Below are 26,484 nucleotides of genomic sequence, written 5' to 3'. Positions count from 1 at the left end.
TAACCCTAACTTATGAACACACTTTTTCTTAATGCTTTTGGTAATGGGATTTTCCTTTTAATAAATTTATAAATTTTATGATTATTACTACTCTAGGAGTCAAAGTTATGGTGTAAACATTTTTACGACTCCTCAGCAGGGGGTTATGCATCCTGGCTGTCACTAGTTCTTAAGTCTCCCAAGTTTCTCTCAAAGTTCAGTAAGTCCTCCCATCAACTGGGCAACAAGCCCAGAAGTTTATTGCAGGCAGCATTCGCCTTGGTAATTTTACAGAGAGTCAGAGAGAGAGACTCCTCCCCTGCAGGCAGGCTGCTCAGCCGAGGCGCGTCTCTCCATCCTCAGCCGCAACAGCTCCATGGGGACACGCACAGTCACACTTTAGCCACTGCTGATCACCATCCACTGCAGGCTGTTTTCATGACTTTCAAACTTTCTCTGGGGTGGAATATAAAACAGCTTTTTTTTTAATGGATTGGTAATGAGGCAGTAGGATTATCATTATTTCTACAGTTACGTTATTAATTGGACTTTGATGAGGACTTTGTCCTTGTCTTTTGTCGGATGATGGCGCAGACACTGTCCGTCATTCCACTACTGGGCATTATTCTGGAAATCACTTGTTTTGCTGGTAAGATAATAATATTATCCCCATTTAATCGTCTACCTTAATAGCGGATTAAGCTGAAAAACATGAATTATATTAGATTATGATCTCTGTTTGATCTTTTTTTTTTTTTTTTTTAAAATCTGTCAACTCAAAGTCACCCCGCAGTTCTATAAAAGCTTTTGCCGCTTTTCTAAGACATTTCAAACACTTTGTCCTCAGTTGTTCTATAGTTTTAGTCTTTGCTGAATGTTTTCTGTCACTTTAGAACTGCAGTCCAGTTTGAGGATTAGAGGATAAACCTTCAAACATTTAAGCAAAAACATTTGAACTGTGGCCTGATGACTTGTTTTTATGTTGTAAAATGTAAATGTAAAAAGTAACTAGTTTCTGCTGATGTGCTACGTTGTTCAACAGTTTAAACTTTTTTTTCTTCTGAGATCATTAAGGCCCACTTCATCAGCTCAGCTCAACACTTAGTTTTTTTTTTGTTTTTTTTTTTCCATACAATGCATTATGTCCTTTAGGGCCTCACAGGGAGGTGGTGGGCAGGCTGTATCCTCAGAAACAGGAACCCCACCTAAGGCACACTGTGCTAGACTATTGAGCCTGACCCGGCCCATCTTCTCCTGCTTCCTGTTTTCACACAGCTCCGCCATTTGCTGCAGCAATGGAAAAAGGGCCCTATGTAGCCAGACACTCAGATACAAAGCACATCTTATAATGGAGACTGTTTTTTCCTGTGCTCTACTTTCAGTTTTTACCTTGTGCCTTTTGATTTAATCTTAATCTTATGTGCATTTGTTTAAAACAGTAGGGCCATGATCTCTGAAACCTTCATTTAATCAGTGTTTGTAGAAACTGATGTCATCACCCCGATTGTGTTAAAAGTTAGTCATTGCTGTGACTGATTTGTACTGTTAATCTCTCCAGCAGCGGAACTGCGGTTTATATCTGATCCACCGACACTAAATATCTATGGCATCCATAGGATGAACAAATCTGACAGCCTTGAACTAACATGCAGGTATGTAAGACTATGCATACACCTTACAGAAGCTAGTGTTGGGGAAACTGGTTTAACAAACTTTTTATTTCACACCGAAAGATTTGCCAAACAGCAAAACTACCCTAGAACTTATTCATGCCCCCATCACATGCAGCAAATGTATGCGTGTCATTGTCTCTGTTCAAAAGGTGCCTGTGCAGTGTGGGTTCTCAAGAACTCCTCATATAAACAACATGAACATCTGACAGGAGTAACTGTATTTTACAGGAAGACCAAGTCAATAAATGAATAGGATTTAAGTAAAAACATGGCCATTTGATAACATTTTTTAAAAGTTAGGAATTTTTGGTGCTGATATTCTTTGGCAGCTGTTCACTGGCAGGCTTTAAAAAAGACCTGGTTTTAGGCTTAATATTACAATTAAGGTAAGGTAAGGATTAGACATATACAGATGTGGCCAGGAGTTTCATCCTGGAGATGAATGTCATGCTAAGTTTTGGCTATTAATGATTACACAGCATTCATTTTTAATGATTAAAACAAAACAAAGATAAGGTGCACAATTTTTCAATTTATTTAGTCTTTTCTTTGATCCACACAGTCAAAAGTAAAAACATGCATGCTCAAATATATACGTTGAGTTAAATCTTTTAATAAGAGGTTCTGAAGGTTCTACAATGTCTTTTAACTTTACATGTCCAAGGCCTATTAACTTGTAATCATGATTGACTACAACTGGTAGTTTCGCTAGGCTAGCATAAAAGAGATTTATTTGACAACACTCATTGGACTGACCAATACTCAGACCAATGGGAAAGCCCAAGGAACTTTGGATTTAAGATGGAGAAGTGTACATTTACACAAGTTTGGAAGGTATCTTGGAGTCATTTCTAAAAATCTGCAGTTTCCAAGATCATCAGTTCCAACAACTGTACATAAACACAAGTTCTTAGGATGTGTCACCACTTTGAGAGGAAACTGGTTAGGATTTTCAAGAACAACCCAGGAACCACTAAGGCTCAAACCTGCCATAAAATGGAAACTGCTGGAACACCAGTGTCATCGTCTCCAGAGAAGTGAGCTGTGCATCAGACTGGTGGTTGGGTGCTGATCGAGAAAGAAGCCCCTGCTCTTAAATCAAGACCTTCAAGCTTGACTGAAATTTGCAGCTGCCCACATGAACAAGCAAGAAGCATTTTGGAGAAAACTTTAATGGTCAGACAAGAGAAAGACTGAGTTATTTGGCCACAATGACAAGAAGTATTGTTGGAACAGTAAATATGAGACTTTCAAATCTAAGGGTGCTGTACCATCTGTCAACCAAGTTGGTGGTAGCATCATGCTCTGAGGGTGTTTTGCTGCCAGTGGTACTCGTACATTGTACAAAGTGGATGGAATGTTGACGAAACACTATCTCTAAATTGTTCAGCATCACTAATAGTGGACAATGATTCTTGGAATGGGTAAAGTAGGCTAATATTAATCTTCTAGAATGGCCCTCCCAAAGCCCCAACCTCAACCTCATTAAAGATTTATTAACTATTCTTAAAAGCCAGGTCTGTGCAAGGAAACCATCCAGTTTAAATGAAATTTACCAATTATGCCAGGAAGAGTGATCAAGATTCACCCAGAATTATGCCAGAAGCTTGTTGATGGATACCAAAAACATTTGGTCCAGGTGCAACTTGCTAAGGGACATTTCACCAAATATTAGTGGAAATGTATGAATATATATGAGCCTCTATGTATAACTTAGACCCTGTGTGGATTAGAAAAATCCCAAATAAATTCAAACTTTTGTACCCAATCTTGTTTTTAAAGTCATTAAAGGTATACAGTTTCAAGAATTAATTAAAAAAACCCAAATACCATGGCATTTTTGCCTATTTTGAGTGTATGTAAACCTTTGATCATAGCCTATGCTATATAGTGTGATCTTCCCAGAACTGTAACTACACTTTTCACCAATAGAAACCTCAGCAACTGTCTATATATGGCAAAATGTGGACTAAACACAGTATTGATAGCACAAGGATAGTACTGTCATGAAACAAAGTGTAATAGGTTAGAAATGTATAGTTTACTAATTTTGCTAATGCAGTAACTAGCGTTCTTCCAGTGTAAACATTCAGCTTTTTCTATTGTCATAGCTCTGAAAATAAGTGTGTAGTTTCAGAGTTGTTCATGAAGTCATCTCTTCTTCCTGTGTTTCAGTAAAAGTAACTATGACTCAAAATTTATTAGCTTCATGCCTACATGAACACCTCCGTTTCACTTTTGATTGTAGAGCAAACTTTCTCTGCAATCCTCAACATAGCCCTTTAAATTCCACTTTACTTTTAATCATAGACTGTGGATATAAAACAGATGCAGATGTAGATTCTTAGACATGAAGCTAATGTGAACGTGCCTTAAACTTGCATTCTCTCTGATGGTCAGCAGGGGGCAGCTACATTAGTTGCAAAAATAACCATGGAAAATTACAGTCTGCTCACTTGATCTATCCCCCTAGTAAAAACTTTCCTGATGAATCTGTGGTCAATTCGTAGTCTAAAGTCTTATTAAATACAGCTAATTGTAAATCATAGTAGTCTTTAGCGACCAGGAGGACAATGAACAGGCATGAGTTGGAGCCCTACACGTCTGGTTAAAAAAAGAAAGAAAGAAAAAGACAATTAACAGTAAAAATATTCAGCATGAAGTTTCAAGAACAGAACAACCAACCAGTGAGTGACTAAAAAGTGGGACAAGTCCATCTTTCACATGTAATTCATGCTGGGAAGCCACAGCAGTCAAACTCATAAAGAAGACAAAATGGAACTTTTCATAGGCGGATATTACAACACTGGAACAATAATAGTAATTAGTAAATATTGAATACTATAATTTAATATACTGTACTTTCTTTGCTTTTATGCCTAAAATTTAATGTAGTGTTAGTAGTTGACTACTTGAGTCAAAATGTAAATAAAAATTTTGCTAAATGGAAAACTACCACAAAATGCAGATAAACTACTAGATTAGAGAAATGTTGTTTACTGCTCCCCATCACTGGCTAAATTCACCGACTCAGTCATGTAGCATGTGCAGTATAATTCTCTTGTTTCTTCTCCTGCAGAGGTCGGCAGAATTTGAGGTGGACCACACCTGCTATAAGCACTCGTTACTCTATCAGTGACTGCAGCGGATCAGGACTGTTCTGCAAAAGGCTCACGATCACCAATTCAACTGTCAATGAAACTGGACAGTATCAGTGTTTCTACATAGGCTTGAAAGCCGAAGATGGTAAAACCTCAGCAGCGGTTTATGTGTTTGTTCAAGGTATAACTCTTTTTTAATTTATTCTTGTTTTTTGTTGTTGGTTTTTTTTACATTTATTGCACTGTGTTTTTTTTACGCATCCATTTATATAAAGGAAAATATGGGATTTGTCAACTTCACACACTGAGACACATCTACTATTGTGATTTGTGCTTTAATTTTTAGATTATAAGGTGCCATTTGTGCCATCTGAAAAGGAATATGAGGTGGTGTTTATCCGTGAAGGGGAGCGAGTGGTAATACCATGCCGGGGCTCGGTGGAGAATCTCAATGTCACACTAAACATCGTAAGAAGCTGTTTCTGGTCTTTGCTTCTTGTCAGTAAAGCAGTTTTACGAGATGTAGGTTGGTAAACAGTTATGTTTACCAGATGTGGTGTTTTATTTACACGCCGTGCTCATGTGTAAAGCAAATGGTGTGAAATTCTTTGAACCTTTCTGTGTGGAATCATGAAATTTGTGTGTTTGTCAGAAGTATCCAGTAAAGGAGTTTCATCCGGATGGGAAGGACTCTGTGTGGGATGCCAGGACGGGCTTCACTGTTCCCACTCATTTGATCAGCTACGCTGGTGTTGTGTCCTGCCAAACTCGTATTGGAAACGAGACATTTAAGTCCCCGCTCTACATTGTGGCTGTTGTTGGTAAGATGGAAAAAGATACAAAGAGAAATTATCAGTTGTCAGTGCTATGGCTGTAAAACACCTATATGTGACTTTTTGGAGCTGAATAACACCGAAACCTACTGGGAATTCTAATTTTGACTTTGTAAGGTGAAAGACTCTCTGCACCAACACTCTGAGCAACAGAGAGTCTGTAGTCTCAGGAGAACAATAGTGTGTCGATTTACTATCTTCCCTCCTTTTTCCGCAGGATACAAGATTCATGACCTCACCCTGACCCCCAACAATGTAAGGCTGTCTGTGGGGGAGCAGCTCATGCTCAGATGCACTGCATTCACAGAGCTGAACGTGGGCATCGAATTCAACTGGACGCACTCTGGTGGGGCTCTGGTCAGTACCCCACACTCTTCTGTTCTCATTATCTTTGTATACCTTTAATGAATTTATTTAACAGTCTTAAAGAAAAGTTATATTGCTCATGTCCAGAAAGTAGTAGCTGTGGATTATTTACAAATACAAATTACAGAAAAATAATTATGAGCACCGGTGAAGCCCCTCAGTTTATCCATTGTCTGAAAAAAGAGACACATTTTAAACTTTCATAGTGTTGGATCCCCCTGAGAAACAAAAAACTTTAAATAGTCGGCCTAAGATGACAGTATCACAATTATTAGAGGATATCTGCTCTCAGAGGCATCGTAAAGATCTAAAGAGTAGAAAAATGGTCTGAAATTGATTGTTTATAGCAGTCTGAAGCCTGAACTTTTGGCTCACAGGATTTTTTTTTTGTATATACACTGATCTCATTATTTGGAGCTTATTTGGAACATTAATTGGAACTATTTGGAACATAAAATTTGTGCATCCTAGATTGTAACAGTATAAACATGACTGAAAATAAGGAAAAGCGTAACAGTCCACGTTTAGGTTGGCCTGTTTGACTTACTGATGAGAAGAGACTGAGATACCAGAAGTGCTGTATCTCTCTTCCTGCTGTCCTTGCACAAATTCATTACTTCCTGCTTTCAGGAATCCATCAGCCTTCATCTTGTACCACCAAAGTGCAAAGGTGACCAGATGTGTTTTTGATGTTCTGGCTGCTTACATTACTAAGAACAATAAGCTGTCTGGACTGAGGCAACACTTGATCTTTAATTTCTGTAAAACAAGAAAAAAAAAATCTCCCACATTCTGTTATCACAGCCATTGTGAGTGTCACATGAGTCTGTTTAAAAACTGTGTGTTTATACATTATGTCTTCCCTCTGTCAGACTTCGGTCAATGGTTCGAGGCCGCCCCACACAATTCCCCACAAGAAGAAGCTGTGGAACTCTCTGGAGCTGTCCAACACGCTGATCGTGGACAATGTGACGGTAGCTCACGGAGGAGAATTCATCTGCTCTGCTTCGAGTGGGCAGATGGAGAAAAGCGCTTCGGCATTTCTTACAGTTTATGGTGGGTGCTCTGAAAACACAACACCTGTTATGTTGGCTGAAAACTTTCCAAAAGTTCCAAGTCAAGCAATAATCCAGCATTCACAAAAGATATGTATGTAGTTGTTAAGCTCGAAGACAGCTGAGGATTGTACTGTGTTAAATATTCAGAGTAGGTTTTAACTGAAACAAATTATTTAGTTTATGTTATTTGATTACTGGCATTTTATGCATTAGAAAAAATTATCCCACAGTATGCAGACATAACACTTCAGCAATATCAAAGATGCTTCTGGATTGTTGCTGCAGAGCCTTCTGGTTGAGCCAAGTTCAGCCTTTACTAGTTTGTGATGTTTCCAGTTAGGATGCTTTCTGTTCCTACTTGGTAAAACTTAACCTTAAGTTATTCATGGGAATTTAACATCATTGGTTTCCTGAGGAACTACAGTTGTTACTGAGATTGTGTTGACTGTAGTACTTTGGATTGGGAACCTAAATTGTATTCCTTATAAACAAGTTGTTTTAGCTCCTCTATCTTTAAACCAACTTTTTGTTTGATTGACGGCCCTTTGCAAACACAAGGTTTGAGCAGCAGGTGGGTGGGGCTTTGTGCTTAGAGAGATGTGTCTGCGATGTCTCTCCTCAGTGACATCAAACAGATCCTAATAATTAAAAACCTAATCCAACCCTCTTTGAAACCCCTGAATTTCTGCTAATATTTTTTAACATTAATAATATTTTTCATCTTTATAAACTTGTTTGTGTTCTTTTCTCAGTGTTTTTATACTTTTCCTTTCATTTTCTCATCTTTTTTGCACAAATTTAATCTCTCACAACATGCTGTTTATTATTTGTGCATTTATCTTGATAACCCTCTCCGTGAATCGCTACCTTATCGTGGTGGAGGGGTTTGTGTGTCACAGGGATCCCAGGGGCTATGTTGTCTGGGGGCTTTTGCCCCCTGGTAGGGTCTCCCATGGCAAATTGGTCCTGGGTGAGGGACCAGACAAAGAGCGATTCAGAAGACCCGTATGAAAAGAACATCGAGGGAACAGTTTACCCTGCCCGGGATAGGGTTACCGGGGCCCCGCCCTGGAGCCAGGCCCGGGGAGGGTGCCCGAGGGCGAGCGTCTGGTGGCCGGGCCTTAGTCCATGGGGCCCGGCCGGGCACAGCCCGAAGAGGGACATGGGCCCATCCTCCCGCAGGCCCACCACCCGCAGGAGGCGCCATAGGGGTCGGGTGCAATGTGTGTCGGGCGGCGGCCAGGAGCGGAGGCCCTGGCGGACCGATCCCGGCTGCCAAGACTGGCAATAGGGACATGGAATGTCACCTCTCTGGTGGGGAAGGAGCCTGAATTAGTGCGTGAGGTTGAGAAGTACCGGCTAGATATAGTCGGGCTCACCTCACGCATGGCTTGGGCTCTGGAACTAGTCTCCTGGAGAGGGCTGGACTCTGTCTCAGTCTGGAGTTGCCCCTGGTGAGAGGCGGCGGGCTGGGGTGGGTATTCTAATATCCCCCGGCTTGCTGCCGGTATGTTGGGGTTTTTCCCGGTGGATGAGAGGGTTTGTTCCCTGCGCCTCAGGGTCAGGAGCGGGTCCTGACTGTCATCTGCGCTTATGCGCCGAGTGGCAGTTCAGAGTACCCAGCCTTCTTAGAGTCCCTGGGGGTGCTGGAAGGTGCCCCACCTGGAGACTCTGTTGTCCTACTGGGAGACTTCAATGCTCACGTGGGTAGCGACAGCGAGACCTGGAGGGGCGTGATTGGGAGGAACGGCCTCCCTGATCTGAACCCCAGTGGTGTTTTGTTATTGGACTTCTGTGCAAATCACAGTTTGGCCATAACGAACACCTTGTTCGAACATAAGAGTGTCCATAAGTGCATGTGGCACCAGGATGCTCTAGGCCGCAGGTCGATGATCGATTTTGTAATCGTATCACCAGACCTGCGACCATATGTTCTGGACACTCGGGTAAAGAGAGGGGCTGAGCTGTCAACTGATCACCACCTGGTGGTGAGTTGGATCAGGTGGCGGGGAGGACGCTGGACAGACCCGGTGCACCTAAACGCGTAGTGAGGGTGTGCTGGGAGCGTCTAGCAGAGGCCCCAGTCCGCGAGATCTTCAACGCACACCTCCGGCAGAGCTTCAACAACATTCCGAGGGAGACTGGGGACATTGAGTCCGAATGGACCATGTTCAGCGTCTCCATTGCCGGGCTGCTGCATTGAGCTGCGGCCGCAAGGTGGTTGGTGCCTGCCGTGGTGGTAATCCCGAACCAAATGGTGGACACCAGAGGTGAAGGGAGCCACCAGGCTGAAGAAGGAGTCCCTATCGGGCTTGGTTAGCCTGTGGGACTCCAGAGGCAGCTGACAGGTATCGACAGGCCAAGCGGAATGCGGCTCAGGCAGTGGCTGAAGCAAAACTCGGGTGTGGGAGGAGTTCGGAGAGGCCATGGAAAAAGACTTTCGGACTGCCTCGAAGAGATTCTGGCAAACCGTCAGGCGTCTCAGGAGGGGAAAGCGGTGCTCTACCTGCACTGTGTATAGTGCTGGCGGTGCGCTGCTGGCGTCGACTGAGAAAATTGTCAGACGGTGGAAGGAATACCGAGGACCTCCTTAATCCCACTGACACGTCTTCCGAGGAGGAAGCAGAGTCTGGGGATGAGGGAATGACCCGCCAATTTCTGGGGTCGAGGTCACTGAGGCAGTTAAACAACTCCTCGGTGGCAGAGCCCCTGGTGTTGATGAGGTCCGCCCGAGTTCCTGAAGGCTCTGGACGTTGTAGGGCTGTCCTGGTTGACACGCCTCTACAATGTTGCGTGGAGATCAGGGCAGTACCCTGGACTGGCAGACCGGGTGGTGGTCCCCATCTTTAAGAAGGGAGACCGGAGGGTGTGTTCCAACTACAGGGGATCACACTCCTCAGCCTCCCTGGGAAAGTCTATGCCAGGGTGCTGGAAAGGAGAGTTCGTCCGTTAGTCGAACCTCGGATACAGGAGGAACAATGCGGTTTTTCGTCCTGGTCGCGGAACACTGGACCAGCTCTTTATCCTCTCGAGGATACTTGAGGGTGCATGGGAGTTTGCCCAACCAGTCTACATGTGTTTTGTGGACTTGGAGAAGGCATTCGACCGTGTCCCTCGGGGTGTCCTGTGGGAGGTGTTGCGGGAGTATGGGGTGTCTGGCCCACTGTTACGGGCCATTCGATCCCTATACAACCGTTGCAAGAGTTTGGTTCGCATTGCCGGCAATAAGTCGGACTTGTTTCCGGTGGGTGATGGGCTCCGCCAGGGCTGCCCTTTGTCACCGATTCTGTTCATAATTTTATGGACAGGATTTCTAGGCGCAGCCAAGTGGCGGAGGGCTTTCACTCGGTGGCCTCAGAATCTCATCTCTGCTTTTGCGGATGATGTGGTTCTGATGGCTTCATCGGTGGGGGCCTCCAGCTCGCACTGGAACGGTTCGCAGCCGAGTGTGAAGCAGCGGGAATGAGGATCAGCACCTCCAAATCTGAGGCCATGGTTCTCAGCCGAAAAGGGTGGAGTGCCCACTCCGGGTCGGGGATGAGTTCCTGCCCCAAGTGGAGGAGTTCAAGTATCTCGGGTCTTGTTCGCGAGTGATGGGAGAAGGGAGCCGGAGATCGACAGACGGATTGGTGCTGCGGCTGCAGTGATGCGGACGCTGCACCGGTCCGTCGTGGTGAAGAGGGAGCTGAGTGTAAAAGCGAAGCTCTCAATTTACCGGTCGATCTACGTCCCGACCCTCACCTATGGCCACGAGCTGTGGGTAGTGACCGAAAAGAACGAGATCGCGGGTACAAGCGGCAGAAATGAGCTTCCTCCAAGGGTGGCTGGCCTCTCCCTTAGAGATAGGGTGAGAAGTTCGGCCATCCGGGAGGGGCTCAGAGTAGAGCCGCTGCTCCTCCACATCGAAAGGAGCCAGTTGAGGTGGTTCGGGCATCTGACAAGGATGCCCCTGGGCGCCTCCTGGGTGAGGTGTTCGGGCATGTCCCACCGGGAGGAGGCCCAGGGCAGACCCAGGACGCGCTGGAGAGATTATATCTCTCGGCTGGCCTGGGAACGCCTTGGTGTTCCCCCGGATGAGCTGGAGGAGGTGGCTGGGGAGAGGGAGGTCTGGGCTTCTCTGCTTAGGCTGCTGCCCCCGCGACCCGACTTCGGATAAAGCGGATGAGGATGGATGGATGGATGGATGGATCTTGATAACAGTGATACTGGACAATTAATTTTAAGAATCACACCGATGCAGTTGAATTGTAATATTATTATTAGTAATAATAATACTTGTTCTTATTCCTATTATTGCAATCAGTTATGCTTTTAAGCCATCTAATAAATTTTAATACCACTTTCAAGGATTTGGAAATGGTCTAAATTGAAAATCTCTAACTTCCCTTTCCTAAAATTACGTTTGTTCAGCATCAGGAAAAAAATTACACGTGAAGTTTGAGATAGATTTTCCTAGAAACAATTGCAAAATCATAGAATCAAATGAATCATTTCGTATGGTTTGTATGGTCTCAGATAGTTTTTGGGGTTTTTGCTACATTTGAAGCCAAAATAATACTTGTAAGAAAGTAATTTAAAAAATTTATCTTTTCTCTATTTTTGTGATTTTTTTGTATTTCCAGAAAAACCTTTTATTGATATGGAAGAGCCCTGGACAAAGGTGTGGGAGGTAAATGTGGGAGAACCATCTACATACATCCCCGTGAAGTACTCAGCTTACCCTGAACCCATCATTAAATGGTGTGTTCACAGCAGTATTTGCTTTATGCATAGCAGTTTTCCATGCATTAAAGCTACAGTTTCAGAATTGGATGGATTTTGTAACTTTACTCTTACTCTCTTGTGTTCCCAGGTTTAAAAATGACCTCCCATTGAATGACTACAGAATAAAACAGAAGAGTGATGCCCTCGTCATACGCGAAGTTAAAGAAACAGACGCTGGCATTTACACAGTTATCCTGACCAATAAAATTACAAAAGAGGAACAGAGGCGCTCTTTCCAGCTGCTGGTCAATGGTGTGTTTTTTTTCCTCTTCTTTCCCTTTTGCATTCATTTTCGGCTGCCTGTTGTGGATATGACTCTACTTCTTCCTTTGCAGTTCCTCCTTGTATCATAGAGAAGGAGATGGCAGCGGACACTGATGTGTACCTGTACGGCAGCAGCACGACTCTGAGCTGCACCGCTCGTGGATTTCCCATACCTACACACATCCAGTGGGAGTGGATGTCCAAAGAGGACTGCCCAGAGGCTTTCATGCAAGTCAACTCTTCAGTGTGAGTGTAAAAGAGAAACAAAGAGGCTGTTTTCACACATAAACGTTAAAGTTGGGACTTTGAACACAGTTGAACTTTTTCACGTGTCACAGTTAGACAGGTTCAGGGCAGAAAGATACATTCGGTTCGGGGCTTTCTTTTGCGTATGCATGGAGTAGTCACATGACTTTGAGTCACTCATTGTCAACAGGTTGTTGATTTAGAAGAGGAATAGCTGCTTTCGTGATGTTGACCAAAACAAGAGAGGAGACAATGAGAGCACACTGTGACCCGATGCAAATCAGCGGATGTGATTCAGTCGCTTCACAATGTCCATTTTTAGAACCACGTCAGTTATTCAGACTTAGAATGTGCTCACTAATTTTGGACGACTTGTACTGACCTAATGTTTGTGCTCACTCGATCAGCTGTTTAAGATAGCAGCTCTGCCGATGCAATGTTCAGCCGGTTACACAACAACCTCATGAAAGACTCCTGTTGTGATTTCACAGCGTTGATAGAAAGGAGGATGGTGTGTGTGTGTGTATGTGTGTGTGAGGGACCAGACAACACCAGCAGCAGATTCCTTATCATCTGTCTACACATCTGAGCACTTCCTCTGTCCTGCACTACGTTTCCTGTTGTTCCTGTCATGTTCTTTTTCAAAAAAAAAGGTTCTTCCTGCTAAAGCTAAACCTCTTCTTTTATACTTTCTTTCCCTGTTTACTAAATTTTATGGTGTTTCTCGCTGTATTTGGGTGTATTAGCAGTTAAAAATGAGAATGAGAGAAAAAAATTAAACTAGTCAGGATTGGTAAATAGAAAAAAAAGTGGAAAACAACTACTTAGCCGTAATTCTGAAAGACCTGCCAGCTTCTTTTCATCTTCTTTTTGTTTACCATTTGTCAGTGCTAATTTGGTGTATCAGACTGAAAGAGGAAACTGCAGTGCAGCTGTTTGAACAGCTGGTGTTTTTGCAGTTAATAAAAATAAAAAAAGATCAGAGCTGGATATTTGTGTTTTATGATTCTTGAATCATAAGAGACTGAAGAAGTCACTTGGCTGAATCATAAGAGACTGAAGAAGTCACTTGGCTGAATCATAAGAGACTGAAGAAGTCACTTGGCTGAGTGACGAAACGTTTCTCCCACAAAACGCTACGTCCAGATGAACAGATTCAACTTTTGGAGATTTACTTTCCTGGATGATTGAGAATGCATCAAGACGTTTATGATTCTTCTGTTCACTTTTGTCCATCAGGTCAAGACTTGTTAGGTCTGAATCACAGCTGAAGGAGTGCACAAATTGGAGAGATGTCAGCAACAGAACTGGTCACAACCACGTACAACCAATTAGAACTGACACTGATCAAGCTCAAAAGGTAACAAAAAGTCTGTGATTACACCATATTTTCCCTTTTGCTCCAAGAATATCTGAACGATACAGTATTTAGAATTTATTTAAAGCTAAATAATAGTTACTAACAGATGAAATGTATTTCTCTAGAAAATCACGAGCTCTTTAAAGATTCAGAAAGCTGAGGCTCACGCCCTCTACAGATGCACGGCTGCGAACAAAGTAGGCAAGGATTCACGTGTCATCTTTTTCCATGTAACACGTAAGTCCCATCCTTTTTTTCTCTCTTAAAAAGCATCTTGTTGTAATTGTTTTGTGTCTGCTGGTGTGGCTTCTGTCATCATTATAAACAGCCTTTTCAGTATTCTTCTTCTTATTATATCTTTACTCATTCTTTACCCATGTGTTTCCATCCCTAGGTGGCCTTGAGGTGACTATGTCTCCCTCTAACAGGCCTTTGGAGGAGGATCATGTCATTCTGCGGTGTAAGGCAGACTCACTGATCTACGGCAACCTCACCTGGTTTCGTGTGACCAACGTTTCCAAGTCAGAGCAGGGAACATTGGCGCAGCCTTGTCGCTCACTGACTCTGCAGCCTACTCCACTGTCGCATGCTGTCCTGACCCCCCAGCCTGGCACCAATGTGACTCTGGAGCTGTCACTGCGCAATGCGTCCCATCAGGATGAGGGCCTGTACGCCTGTCAGGTGGTAAACATCATCACTGGGGAGAAAACCTGCCTTCTACACAGTGTTTCTCTCAGAGGTGAGATGTACTCACAGCATTTTCTTTTTCTAAGGAATAGGTCAGGGTTTGTTAAGTGAATCATACATTTGTTTCAAAATAATCTTTATAAATCTGATTTTTAGACCTTGAGGCTCCAAGGATCCTTAATAACTTCACTGACCAAAAGGTTAGAGTAAGTTCGACAGTCACTCTCCACTGTATGGCTGCTGGGACGCCAAACCCAACTGTTGCCTGGACCAAAAACAACCACACTGTTGTGGAGAGCTCAGGTGAGACATGCGCAGCATTTCACCGAAAACTGATTCACTTCATGAGTTACGAGAGCTGCAAAACAAAACATTTGGTTGCCTTTCAGGTGTTACTCTGAATCAGCAGAACCGTAGTCTGACAATTCAGCGTGTGACGAAGGAGGACAGTGGTCTGTACACCTGCACTGTATGTAACAGCCTTGGGTGTGACACGGCACAGGCCTCTTTGAGTACTGAAGGTCAGTCAATAATAAGATCATGCCAAATAGCAAGTACTACATTTCATGGAACGTCTTTTATTGTAACTAATGTCTGCTTCTTCCAGATGCTTTTTAAAGTGCTTTTTTTCTCTCATTGGGGTTTGTGTTGTGTCTTGTTTTTTTCCATCTGCAGATGTTTTTTAAGATCTTTGTGGTTATTTCTTGCAGTTTCTCTGCATGTTGCATGTCATTGTCATTAGCTCAGGGCCTCTCTGACCTTCTGGGCTCTTGGGCCTGTCCCGGGTATCTTGTGTTGTTTGTAATACATCCTCAGCTTAAAATCAGGAATATCTTATTGTCTGTGTGGAAGGTTTTGGCCTAAACCCTTTGGCAATTCCACCAATAGTAAAAAGACTGTATGGTTATATCTGGCTTCAAGGTTTCACAAATTCACATCGCACATAGAGTTTTTCTTTTTATATGTCAAAGATCTAAATAAAAATAGCCTTGCTTCCTCATGACAGGAAGCTACCCCAGTTAACGCACATCCTCCTGGGAGTATCTAAATCTAAAACAATTAAGAGACGGCAGGACAAAGGGAAAGGCCAGCCCTGCCTGAGCTCCAGCCTCTGCTCTCTTGTCCACAGTCTTCTTGTACCAAACACAGGGACACAGCGAAAAACAAACAAATGAACTGACTAGACGCAGAGCCTACGTGACCGTGTCCCCGCCAGCAGAATGTGCACCCAGTTACAGTAGCTCACAATTCTTACAGGCGCCAGCTCTGTTAAAAGTGGGGGTAGAGGGACAGACCTTCTAACAACAAAAGCCTTGTGTGTGAGGGTGGGGGGAGGCAAGCAATTGGATGTCACTTTAATAAGATTTTTTGAGTTTTGTATATTACAAAAAAGTAATACTCACACATTTGACCAGCTTTTCACTAAAAAAGGAATACCTAACCAGTAAAAATGGAGAGCTTCTATTACAAATATAGCATAATGATGTAAATGGCCAACAAATAATATAGCCAGAGAGTAAGTGAAACTAGCACAGGTGTCTGTGGGGGTGTGCTGCTAACGAAAAATTTGTGATCAGGAATCTGACTGTCCATCATGTCCATCATATTCACAAAGGGGTGTGAAAAAATCCCTGCAAACAACCCTTCAGTGTAACCTTCCCATTTTCTGACCCCATCTGCCCCCCAAATAATTCAAGCTCAATAGTAGTGGAACGAAACGGCCCATTACAGCATGCAGCGACACACTACAATGGCTCTGATAGACCTTTTCCAAGTTGTCTTTGGCAGTAGTTATTCATTCTGACTCCTGACCATTTGTTATGACTAGATAAAATATCAGTTTGTTTACAGTCCAGATTCCAACAGTCTCCTTTCACCAACCTAAACACAGACACACACATGTGAACAGGCCAAAAACAATGACAAACCTGTCTGAACTTTAGGAAATGCTGCCAAGGCACCTCACTGAAATTATAACCAACATTCCACTGCGACTGTTTTTTCCTCAAACACGCGCCTCAAATTTGTCATGCATGTAGTAAAATCTGTTCTGTGATGCCATTACACATTTTATGTAATGTCCCTTTAAATTCTTATTTTAAAAATATTCTTTGTGTATATCTAAGGTGCAGAAGAGAAGACTAATGTGGAGCTGATTGTTCCTATCGGGTCAGTGGTCATCGCTATGTTTTTCTGGTTGCTGATCGTCTTCGTCATCCGCGGGAGAAAGAGAGTAAGAACTTCCTCATCCTCTTTTTCCTGTACTTTTCCTTCCTCGGATTTCCCCTCCAGTTACGCACACGGATGATGTCAATTAAAAAAAATTACAAACACGGTAAAACTGACGAGTACAATGACACGCACTGTAGGCATTTACGGCTGATTGGAAGTGACTGCTCTGGACCTCGGTAGCTGCTCTCTTTTGTATCCAGGAACAACAGGGAGTCTCTCTGCTCCCCTAAGTCACGTAGGCCCACCACACTGAGTAGGCCCCTTTTATTGAAGGGGCACCGGAGTCACTGGAAAACTGTTGTACACTTTGATTGTGGTGAAAGGGAATAACTGAGAGAACTAGCAGCTCATTAATTTACATGTTACATCTCTGCTTGTCTTTAAAATTTGCCACTGCGTCACTGTTTCAGCCAAATGGAGTGGATCTGAAGACTGGCTACCTCTCCATGATCCTTGACTCGGAGGATATGCCAATGGATGAGCAGTGTGAGAGGCTCACCTACGATGCTAGCAAATGGGAATTCCCCCGGGACAGGCTGAAACTTGGTGAGACATGATTATCATTCAAACACTCTTTGAGAAGACTTGTTAAAACAAACATCTGCACTGCTACCGACCACTGTCTACCTTATAAAAGAGTTTATAAAGTTTATAAAACATTACATGAAGTTACAGCCCGCATTTTTTAAAAACCGTGCTAACAACAGGACCAAAGAATCGGCGATGTCTGTCTATCAGTGTTTTGATCACTAGTCAGCCAGAGGCAAAAATAGGCAATCGTGAGATTCTAAATATTGTTTTTAAGCCCATAGACCAAAATGTGGATGTGGCCACAGTGACAATACTCACAGATGACATTCCCTCATAAAATACTAGGTAAACACTGATGTTAACAAGCCAGTCAATCAAGACCTGCACCATATACACCAAATACAACAAGTTCAAGTTCAGTGCTGTGATTCGAAACACTTGTTTTTGATACTTCCTGTCACAATGGCTGATAAGATGCTTGAGATTGTCACAGCAGACACATTGACTCTGAAGCAGAGTGTAGGACAGCACAGGGCAAGGGTGTAAGGATGAAGGAGGTATAGATATGGGGTTCCATGTAACTGAAAGCTTGAAAGACAGAAGCAGAATCTTGTACTGGATACAGTGGCAAATGGGGAGCTAAGTAAGTAAGTAATATTGTCAGTAGACTCTTGCTGTAGAATTCTGTACCCATTTGGAGTATCTCAGAGACCTGTACACCTACAAGTGTAGAAAGATCAGGGAACAGCTCAGCTAACATAAATGGCCCTATAGCATTGTGGGTTACACATTTGGCTAACATGTGAAAGGTCCCTTTAGTGTTGTGTCACGAAAGCATCTGAGCTATCTACTGTGGTGACCCTTTGTGAATAAGGGAGCAGCTGAAAGAGGCTTCTCCTTCATGTTCAGCATGCTAACAACAGTCATACCTGCCAAAAGCTTTTTTTTACCAACTTAGTTTGGCATTTTAAAATTTCTAGCACTCTCCTCACTAGTTGCAATATTTCAGTTAAAAATCAGTTGTTTTAAAATCATAAGTAGTAAAAAGTATTTTTTTTTTTAGTGATTTTGTCATGACAAACATTTTACTTTCAAGGTGAACCACTGGGACGAGGGGCATTTGGCCAGGTGGTAGAAGCAGCCGCTTTTGGCATTGAGAAAGCAACCACATGCACCACAGTTGCAGTCAAGATGCTTAAGGGTTTGTCCTCCTTTTATTACACACAGTGAGCAAACAATAAAAAAACTTCAAACACGCAGAACTAATGTTATCTCTATGTGCAGAGGGAGCCACAGCAAGTGAATACCGTGCCTTAATGTCAGAGCTGAAAATTCTCATCCACATTGGACATCATCTCAACGTGGTCAACCTGCTGGGAGCCTGCACAAAACCTGGGGGTCGGTCAAACCACGTGCATTATTTACTTTAGCTGACTAAGCATGTCCTATACATGCAACATTTCTTCATATGAATATGAATCTTTATAATCTTTATAAATCAACATCAGTGTGCCATCTGTTGTCCTTTAATGTGTTTGTGTTCATGCTTCCTCTGATAATTAACCTTCTTGCTCTTCCTTCTGCTTGCAGGACCGCTGATGGTTATTGTTGAATATTGTAAACATGGAAATCTATCCAGCTACCTTAAGAGCAAGCGCGGAGAGTACAGCCCCTACAAGGTAAATTATGTGTAACCCACATGCACCCAGGAAACCACAGTCAGTCCTCTGATGTTGTTACACACAGTCCAGATGGTTGCACACAATCAAATAGACTGACCGATCATTAAGTAGTAGTGCAGTTCTGTACTGTCCACATATTGTATCTAACATGAACCATATTGCAGGCAATACAAACAATTCCTGCATGAAATGTTGGGATTTTTTTCATTAGTTTAACTATTCTGTGCTAAACAGAGGAAGCGAGTAAATAGCCAGAGGTGGGTGTCTGCGGAGGAGGATGTGACAGAAGGGGATCTGGGTCTGGGGAAGATTGCCCAGCTGGACATCTGCACAGGAACAGCAGTCTGTTCTACCACTTCAGACAGGGCTTCAGGCAGCAACATGGACATTCAGAAAGGTTCTGAAGACAACTTAGAATAAGATAGTCATTACTGTGATGCTGCTAAGACTTCATATTTATTCCTGTGAAATCTGGTTATTACAGAGAGTTCAGATGATGACCATCTAACCATGGAAGACCTGATAAGCTACAGCTTCCAGGTGGCCAAAGGAATGGAGTTTCTGTCTTCTCGCAAGGTGAAATCACAAGTGTCTGAATTTTTTGGTGCACAAATCGGCATTGAAATTGGAGATATTACTTAATTCTTCTATGCTTTGAATGTAAATGTCTCTGTTTGGTTTATAGTGCATCCACAGAGATCTGGCAGCCAGAAACATCCTTCTTTCAGAAAACAATGTGGTGAAGATTTGTGACTTTGGTCTCGCTAGAGATGTCTACAAAGACCCGGACTATGTCCGCAAAGGAGACGTGAGTTCTCTTAACCAATACTCCACCAGTGTGTCCCTACATTAGAAACATCTAATAGTGCTTGGGCTGCCCTTCCTAGGTAAATGATCCTTGTGCACCTAGGTGTTCATATGATTGAAAAGACAGTGAAAGTCACCAAAGCTATCTGCCATTCTTCCATAGTTGGCTTCTGATGCTCTTGTGCCCATTGTAGGTAGACCTGGGTCAGCATGGGCGCTCTGAACTGTCTGATATCTTTGTATCATGTTCACCTGCCATCCACTATATCCATGCACGTTAACAGATACCACTGTAATAGGATAGTAAACGTTATTCACTTTACTAGATACTCATTTACACAAATAAAGCCTAAGAAGCAATAATTTACTGTTTTATTGTTACCACAGGCACGTCTCCCTCTAAAGTGGATGGCTCCTGAGACCATATTTGACCGCGTATACACCACGCAAAGTGATGTTTGGTCCTTTGGCGTCCTTCTCTGGGAGATCTTTTCCTTGGGTAAGGATTAAGTTTAGAAGTAATCACATAACACTGCTTAATGACCACTTTATATCTGCAATGAAACTTCTGTAATGTCTTCTTCAGGGGCTTCTCCTTATCCGGGTGTTTGCATTGATGAATCATTCTGCAGGAGGCTTAAGGAAGGTACCAGGATGAGACCACCCGAATATGCCACCACTGAGATGTAAGTAGACAGTGACGGTTGAACGATTTACAAAAATTTAACGTGAATCATTTGCTCTTATTGTGATCCTCATTATCCATATTCACAGATACCAGACCATGTTGGACTGCTGGCTGGATCGTCCCACAGACAGGCCAACATTTACCGAACTGGTTGAACACCTGGGAAACTTGCTACAGGCTAGTGCCCAGCAGGTCAGTTCAGGTCTAAACAAAAAGACAGCAGTGTTCATAAGTAATAGGATATTTAAAATTCATTTGTGCCTCAGCAACACTTTACAATACTGTCAGCTAGAAAGAAGCTTCCTTAGTTTCATCTCTTTGTCTGTGCTATTGTTACATCTGTGCAGCGTACCCTGAATGCCTTCTATGGGAGATTTAGCAAGTTTTTTAGGTGAAACAAAATCAAAAAGAAATGACAGCAAATATGAAAATATCACATATATTTGGAATGGATTTATAATGTGGCTTATGTAATAGATTTTTAAAGTTTATATCTCTAATTGTTTATGTATAATTATTTAATTCAGTGTGTATTTGAGCCATTAACGTACTCTGTATCTCCAGGATGGGAAGGACTATATACCTTTGACAGTAGGTGAAGCAGAAGAATGCCAAGCAGCCCCTGACCCCAGGAGACCGTATAGCAGGCCCCAAAGTGGTGAAATCCTTGAAGCCCGGCTTAACTATGACAACCCATCATCTCTTGGGTCAGCGTCATGCTCTTACCTCCTTCTGCCTGCTGCTTCTCTCATTTTGTTAATGCTAGAGCACTCAGTTGTGATTTTATTGACACATCCTCTTTGTACAGGCTGTCCCAACAGAATGAGAGGTGCAGTCGTCCCCTCAGTGTGAAGACATTTGAAGACATCCCTGTGGCGCACAGCAGTGTCATGGTTAGTGTAAAACTACACATTTAACACCCACCTCATTGATAAAACAAGAGCACAGTTTATCTACTTAGTACAAAAAGTCTTCAAAAAGTCTACAAAGAGCAATCAGCACCTTTAGAAGGAACAAGATTTTATGTGTCCTGAGTTGTAGCTCTCCTTTTAAATGTTAAATTGTCGAAACGCTCAGAAGCATTTCCAGTTTTACTGGACTTTACAGATTTTACAAGTCCAACTTTTGTGTTGTCTTGTGTTTAAAGGTTTTCTTAGAGTTTAGTCAAAACAACAGGATACCGATACTGATATGGGAAATAAAGATTATTTGTTAGCCAGAGAGGACACTGAATGAATGTGACATTTTAGCAAAACCACTGACTGACATTTTGGAGAATACAAGAATGCACAAAATCTTTTGAACTAGGACAATAACTTTCAGATGAACAAAAGATCCGCCATGCAGCAACCACTAAAGTTAATTTTAAGTGCTGTCCCCTTGGCAGGAGGGTCACACAGACAGTGGTATGGACTTCTCACCAGCGGAGATGAAGGGTCTGAATCAACATCTACCAACCACACCCAACTTAAGGTGGGGACTAAGCCTTTGCAGGCTTTCTTTGAGTGGTTTATTTCACAATTTTTTTACCCTGTGAATCTGTTTTAAATGTGTCCTTGTCTTGCTTTGACTCTTTAGCCAACTGTTGCGGTGCAAGAGTAAAGAGTCTCTGGGTTCGGAGTCATCCAATCAGACGAGTGGATATCAATCAGGGTACCACTCTGACGACACAGACACCCCAATATATGCCAACGAGGAAATCATCATGAAGCACAAAATGCTGAAGAAGCCTCCTCTGCCCAAGACGCCGGACAAATTCAACACGGAGATCCGCTACAGCACGCCACCAGTCTGACCCCATTTTTTCCTCGCAGTCTTTTCACTGTACAGTATTCATTTACTCTCTGCAGGTATTTCACACAAGGAACAATACAAGTAATAGAACTTCACGTGTTCACTGTGGCGCTGAGATATTTTCACAAGCGATAATGTAATTATTCAGCAGAGAAAAATGAAGGTTGTATGATAAGTTTGTAAGTGCAGCTCTCTTTGGACAGCCGGAGAAATGCTATCGTGTTTACTCAGCGAGTAAAAAAAAAATGTCTAAGGTGCCCAAATGTGAAGGAATGCCTACTTCCTGAGGCACAATCCACGCACTTCCTTTACTACAGGAAATGGCATCTGGAATTTTCAGATAATTGAACCAGCAAATATTTTCTTTCACTCTTTTATCCTTTTTTATTGGTGGCACATTGAATGGCTGATAAGGAGGCAGTTCTCTGATATCAATATTTTTAGAGTATTATTTGTACAGTTTCTTTATTCATATTACTTGCATTATTTTATTGAAAAACATTAGTAAAATGGCATTAAATGTAAGTAGTTTCATAAAATAAAAATAATCATAGATGAAAGCTCTTCTCGTGTGTCGTTATTTGTTTCCTTTAAACCAGTTATCACTTATTGTTCATCCCAGTATGATAATTCGTGAGTGTGTGTGTCTGTTTCTTTGTGTCATACATGTCATTTCCTTTCTGCGTCTTGCACAAAGCAAACAATGTTTTCCCAGCCTTGGTCATTTATTGTTCATGTGTGTGGGTGTCCTATCGGAACAATGCCCTTCTGCCTTGGTTATTTTCTTTGGTGTATTCAGGTCTCAGTGCCCATAATAACAACCAAGGTCACTGTGAACCAATATGGCCACAAACACATTTAAAGTGCATATTATTAAAGCAGGTTTGCAGGCAAATGGGAACGGTTGTATTCCACACTTTATTCTGAATGTTATCATCTTCCTGGGTTGTTATATGTATTTTTAAATAGCTAATCTTTTAAGCCTTTTTGCTGCAGTCACTGAGGTGGGGTTTAAAAGCTGAGTGGGTGATGAATGAATGGGATGCATGACAACAAAACGTATTTTGTCTACAATCAAGGACAACAAGCCCAGCTAATTATAGCATAGACTGGAGGAAACAATACAGTCTCCCTGGAGTTGTTTCCAAACTTCAACGCGGTTATATTGTAGTTAAATTTAGAAAGTCCTCCCAAGTGCTGCCGGAGGAGGCCAGAGGATAGTCCAATGCAGATTTACTGAAAACAACAAATTGGAATTTTTGAACGTAATTTGTGTAATGCATATTCTAACTGAGATCTGATCAAAGGCATCAATAAAGCAAACTTTATTCATATTAAAGAAAAGTATTGACTGTATAGGAATTGAGCATAATTTGCATGAACCTCATTCTATTAGCGATAAGTGAGCAACAGCGCCCTCTGTTGGGGAAATGATATAGTTACATGCCCCCCCCCCCCAAAAAAAAATAGACAGTAGATTAGATATATCACCAATTAATTATATGAAAAAGAACTTTGCTGGAACATTTAAAAGACTGAACAAGATTTATATCTGCAACAAATAAATGACAACTGTCCACTGCAGGAACTTGGAGCAGTTTCCTGAGGAATGGATAAGCAGGCCAAAGACAGAGCTCTGCACGGGCAGGAAATACCTTGGCATCCACAAACAGACTGCTTGTGAACATCATCTCGTGTTACACGCCCAACAAACCAGACTGCCAGCTCACCAAATGTACCCAGACATAAAAGAAAACACGTGCAGACAGACATCCTTCCCCAGCATCAATGCCAGAATGATGCTTCTGATGTAATAACGTTACAGGAAGAGTGCAGATGTGAAATGGCTAAAGATGGTATTCTGAAACATAGACACAGAGTCTGAAAGGTGTAGCCAATGTGGAAGTGCTGTAAACCTGCATTCTTTTATGGCCAGCAGAAAGATGTGAGAAGAATGATCTCTCAAATGATCTCTGACCTCTATAAACATTCTTCTAAGGAGTTTATCATTTTAAACACTAGTTTCAAGACTTCTTTGCAATACAATATTCATTTGATCAAAACAAAAGAAGAAAAACTTTATCAAAAACTTTAAAGTAGCTTTAATGTCTGATGGCCCTCCACTCCTCAGTGGTTCTCTGCGCTTCTCTTGTCCGTCCTCGTTTTGCTCTCTCTTTCTCTCTCTCAGTATGTTTGTGTGAGCGTGTGTATCTAACCACACCCTTTTCTTACAGGGGCGGGATAGCTTTTGGTTTCCTGCCCTTTGTTTCTACACACCTGAGGTTAATAAGCTCACCTGTTTGTCATCAGGTGATTGTCTCACCACTATTTTGATTGAGGAACGCCTTCTGTTGTTGACTGAGTTTTAAGCTATGTTAGTAAAACCGGCTCTCGTGTGGTAAGTATGATCTGGTTTTGTGCCTTGCCTGCAACTTACCAGTTTTCTCCTCTGCATAGAACACCTGGTGTTTTGCCCCTGTGAGACAGAATAATCTGGTAAAGTATCTGTGGAGGAGATTTCTGACTTGGACCTGAAGCCAAGTGGAGCCTGGACCTTTACTTCTGGAATAACCTCGCGATATTGTAAATTAAGTCGCTGAAACTGATCTCTCAGAGTCCTGTGTTTGGGTCCAGCCTGCACATTAGTTATGGCAGAGTGTACCTTCCATTGGACTGACAAGTTTCTTGGCATGTATGCAGTGTCTGCACATCGTGGACACACAGGCATCTTTTTTAACGACACAAAACAATTATTTTTTTTAATGATGATTTTAAGTGGTTTAAAAATGATCTGCTTTAAGTTTAAAAAAATAAACCTTTTACAATGGTAGACAGCTTGGGAACTAAGAAAGTCCAGATTCTATTTCATTTTAAAAAGGAAAAAAAAGCATTCGTAGAATTAAATTTGATATACAGTACATGAAATCTGAGCTCTTGTGCTAGTAGCAGAATTCTTCTGATATGTCTGTTGGGGTACATCTATTATATTGTTGGGAAGCAGTGTGCTATAAATATAGCAAATAATAGTTATCACCACTTAAGCTATAAAGCAAGAATTCTCATTCAGGGACTTTGATCCATCATTTACACCACTGAGGGGCAGTAATGCTCTAACATCATGTCTAAGATCACGAACAGGCAAAGGGCTCTTGATGGGTGACTGTACACCTCAATGTTGGAACCCCAAGGTCCTGATGGCATGTAACATCAAGTATGAGCATGAAAACAAAAGAGGGTAGCAGCACCATTTTGGATCATACACGCGATCTACCTTGCTCTTTCACTCATCTGATCGTATTTGAAAAGATTAGCTGAAACATTTGTGCACACACACAAGTCTGGAGTTGACAGAATGCCTTGTTAAACTGTCAGACTTGGCTTAATGCGTCACTCAGATAACAAACTGTGAAGTCCTATGACCAGGATCTCATTAGTCTGTCAGTGTCCAAATGCCTGCATTGCTTAGATCGAAAAAAGAGTGAGTCAGAAAACTTTTAACAAAGAGGCTTGGGTGCACACACTGCCTCACTTGCAACCCCCCACCAACCTATCTATCTCTGTCTATATATGTACATACACACTTATTTACTGTTTCACTGATGCTTGTTTGACTGACACCTTTATCTGAAATGGCTGTCATTTGCCCTAAGCTTTCAGAGGCTGGCTGTCAAGATTGTTTCCTAAATGCCTGTGGCATTTATCAGAAGAGGTAACCTCGAAGCAAAATGTTCTTTGAAATTTTCTAAGAAAAAACATGGGAAATGGATGCCAAAGGAATATGATTGAATTACAACATAATTAACAAATTAAATCAACCACAGCAAAGAAAATATCATGTACTGTGTGTGCAGGGAGACCAGGGGATTTAAGCTACACTGTCGACTGTGCCTAGAAGGAGAGCTGAGGCCTGACAGGAGTGGGAGGTGATACGGAGTACTGTTGGAGCCTCTGGGCTTGGATTGGAAGCAATGTTTCCATCAGTCTGTCAGTCTGACCCGCCAGCCTGTGGGATATGCTGCTCAGTCACAAGGAAGATCTCCCTCAAACATGCAATATGTGTGACTGACTGAGGCCTGCCAACTAAGCTGCTGATGCAGTGCTGACTTAAGTCATACCTGTGGTTTGTGAACTTTCCAATGTAATCAAATGCATTTCCGTTGTAGGGATAATTATCATTATTAAATGGTGAAAAAACAGCTTTACTTTTATTCATTCATTGTTGCTTTGATGTTTATTTATTTAACTGATGTGCCACCCATCCGCTAGTCAAACCCAAGATTCCTCTCTAATGAAAAGGAGACATCAGAATTAAGGGCAGATACTAGCACACACACTGACTATAATTTGCCAACACATGTTTGAGCTCAAGTCACAACATAATCCTCAACTGCCAGAAATCCAGACCCATCAGGTATAAAT

At 42.2% G+C, this 26,484-nt stretch overlaps 1 protein-coding gene and 1 long non-coding RNA gene across 3 annotated transcripts; both read left to right on the top strand.

Annotated features, from left to right (window-relative positions):
• Window positions 1-335: 335 nt before the first annotated feature.
• Window positions 336-22,623, top strand: kdr (kinase insert domain receptor (a type III receptor tyrosine kinase)). 2 transcript variants are annotated; one of them, XM_031753663.2, is made up of 30 exons: window positions 336-628; window positions 1,538-1,631; window positions 4,732-4,934; window positions 5,100-5,221; window positions 5,409-5,574; window positions 5,804-5,943; window positions 6,825-7,008; window positions 11,633-11,750; window positions 11,863-12,026; window positions 12,110-12,284; window positions 13,524-13,644; window positions 13,770-13,881; window positions 14,039-14,383; window positions 14,488-14,634; window positions 14,721-14,852; window positions 16,458-16,564; window positions 16,974-17,109; window positions 18,191-18,295; window positions 18,379-18,492; window positions 18,685-18,773; window positions 19,011-19,173; window positions 19,261-19,352; window positions 19,462-19,584; window positions 19,971-20,082; window positions 20,170-20,269; window positions 20,358-20,463; window positions 20,836-20,978; window positions 21,080-21,164; window positions 21,659-21,744; window positions 21,850-22,623. In XM_031753663.2, the coding sequence occupies exons 1-30, from the start codon at window positions 562-564 to the stop codon at window positions 22,064-22,066; spliced, it is 4,068 nt and encodes a 1,355-aa protein (XP_031609523.1). In that variant the 5' UTR covers window positions 336-561; the 3' UTR covers window positions 22,067-22,623. The 2 variants fall into 2 exon arrangements, with proteins under 2 accessions (XP_031609523.1, XP_031609522.1); XM_031753662.2 differs by having other exon boundaries at window positions 5,406-5,574.
• Window positions 22,624-24,341: 1,718 nt separating this feature from the next.
• On the top strand, window positions 24,342-26,262 carry LOC120436489. Its single transcript, XR_005610490.1, has 3 exons — window positions 24,342-24,463; window positions 25,716-25,774; window positions 25,917-26,262. It is a non-coding gene; the product is annotated as an uncharacterized LOC120436489 (long non-coding RNA).
• Window positions 26,263-26,484: the final 222 nt, after the last annotated feature.

This window comes from Oreochromis aureus, linkage group 23 (genome assembly GCF_013358895.1).
Source record: "Oreochromis aureus strain Israel breed Guangdong linkage group 23, ZZ_aureus, whole genome shotgun sequence".
In the NCBI taxonomy this organism is placed as follows: Eukaryota; Metazoa; Chordata; class Actinopteri; order Cichliformes; family Cichlidae; genus Oreochromis; species Oreochromis aureus.
Note: the sequence above shows the minus strand (reverse complement) of the source record. Positions and strands in the feature narration are given on the sequence as shown.

Coding starts and splice junctions, on each gene's coding strand:
- kdr (XM_031753662.2), top strand. CDS start 562: ATGATGGCGCAGACACTGTCCGTCATTCCACTACTGGGCATTATTCTG. Junction 18,296..18,378: donor TGCAGTCAAGATGCTTAAGG/GTTTGTCCTCCT, acceptor CTCTATGTGCAG/AGGGAGCCACAGCAAGTGAA. Junction 19,585..19,970: donor ACTATGTCCGCAAAGGAGAC/GTGAGTTCTCTT, acceptor TTGTTACCACAG/GCACGTCTCCCTCTAAAGTG.